This window comes from Rhagoletis pomonella, unplaced genomic scaffold (assembly GCF_013731165.1).
Source record: "Rhagoletis pomonella isolate Grant_MI unplaced genomic scaffold, Rhpom_1.0 Rhpom_scaffold_20696, whole genome shotgun sequence".
Taxonomy (NCBI): domain Eukaryota; kingdom Metazoa; phylum Arthropoda; class Insecta; order Diptera; family Tephritidae; genus Rhagoletis; species Rhagoletis pomonella.
The window spans coordinates 1-1461 of record NW_023479216.1 but is presented as its reverse complement, the minus strand read 5'-3'; the positions used below and the strand labels follow the sequence as shown (position 1 = coordinate 1461).

At 37.4% G+C, this 1461-nt stretch overlaps 1 protein-coding gene across 1 annotated transcript; it reads right to left on the bottom strand.

The window, feature by feature from the left end:
* Positions 1-742: 742 nt before the first annotated feature.
* On the bottom strand, positions 743-1399 carry LOC118732468 (the record flags this gene model as incomplete). Its single annotated transcript, XM_036461601.1, has 1 exon — positions 743-1399. A coding segment is annotated over exon 1 (657 nt), but the record flags the coding sequence as incomplete, so codon positions are not given.
* Between the last annotated feature and the right edge of the window lie 62 nt (positions 1400-1461).

Genomic DNA, 1461 nt, shown 5'->3' with positions numbered 1-1461 from the left:
TGCATTTATTTTTGATCATGTGATTCGCGAAGTTCGATTCTATTGCAGCCTCTGGTTTTCGGTTTTTCTTATTATAAGCCCTTATGTGTTCTCGATACCTTGTTCTTATATTTCGCCCTGTTTGTCCTATGTAACTGTGTCGGCACTCACAGGTTAACTTGTAAACACCCTGTTTATCTAGCGGGTCTTCCTCGCTTATTTTCTCTTTCAATATATTTCCCACTGTGTTCCTTGTTTTAAATGATGTCTGAATGTCGTACTTATGAAAGAATTTGGCAAGTTTGTAAGATGTCTTTCCTGTGTAAGTTAGAGCTGCCCAAGTTTTTTTATTGTTTTTCTCTTTGCTAGTCTTTTTCGATTTTGTGTCCTTTCTTAACTTCTCCACCAGGCCTCTCCTATATCCGTTATTTTCCGCAATGGCATATATTGTATCCAGTTCCTTCTTGTAACATTCTTCTGTTAGAGGGGTCCTTTCAAGCCTCGTTATTAGTTGTTTAAATGCTGCATTTTTGTGTTGCTGTAGGTGGTTTGAGCTATTGTGTATAATTGTGTCTGTGGCTGTTGGTTTTCTGTATATTTCGAACTCTATCTTGTTCGTGGTGTCGTTTATTTTAATTGTTAAATCCAGATAGTTAATCTTTCTTTCCTCTTCCGTTTCCATGGTGAATTTTATATTTTGGTGTTGTTTGTTGAGATAGTCTAGTATCTGTTTCTCTTTGTTTCCCTCTATTAGACATATTACATCATCGACATATCTCGCGTAGAATTTTACTCCTAGGTTGGTCGATAGGTTTTTCATGTATTTCTCCTCCAGTGTTTGCATGAATACTTCCATGAGTATTGCTGACGTCGGATTGCCCATTCCTAACCCGTTAATCTGTTTATATATCTTATTGTTGAACCGGAAGTAGTTTTGTTTTAATGTGACCTTCAACGCGTTTATTATTTCCGTGACAGCTTCTCTTTTCATTTTTCCCATCAGTATTTCTTGTACGGTCTTTATGGTTTCTATTGTTGGTATCGATGGGTAAAGGTCCTTGATGTCGAATGATACGAATTTAGTGTTTTCGTTGATCTTCAACGATTTCATCTTCTCGATTAGTTCCGTTGTATTTGTAATAGTATATTTATTGCGTAGATCCAGACTGTCCTTCAGCACCGTCTTTAGGTGCTTGGAGAGTCTGTATCCGGGAGCAGACTTGTAATTAATGATAGGTCTCATCGGGGTGCCTGGTTTGTGTGTCTTCGGCAAGGCAATCAACGGAGGGACACTCGGGTTCATAAGTGTTAGTCTATATGGTAGATTATCCTTTATTATGGTTGTGCTTTTCTTTATGGTATTCTTTACTGCTGCTTGGTATTCTTCAGTGGGATCTTTTCCCAATTTATTGCACCCCATTTCAGTTATTAGACCTTCAGTTTTCTCTATGTAATCTTTTTTATCAATTAATACGGTGGTAT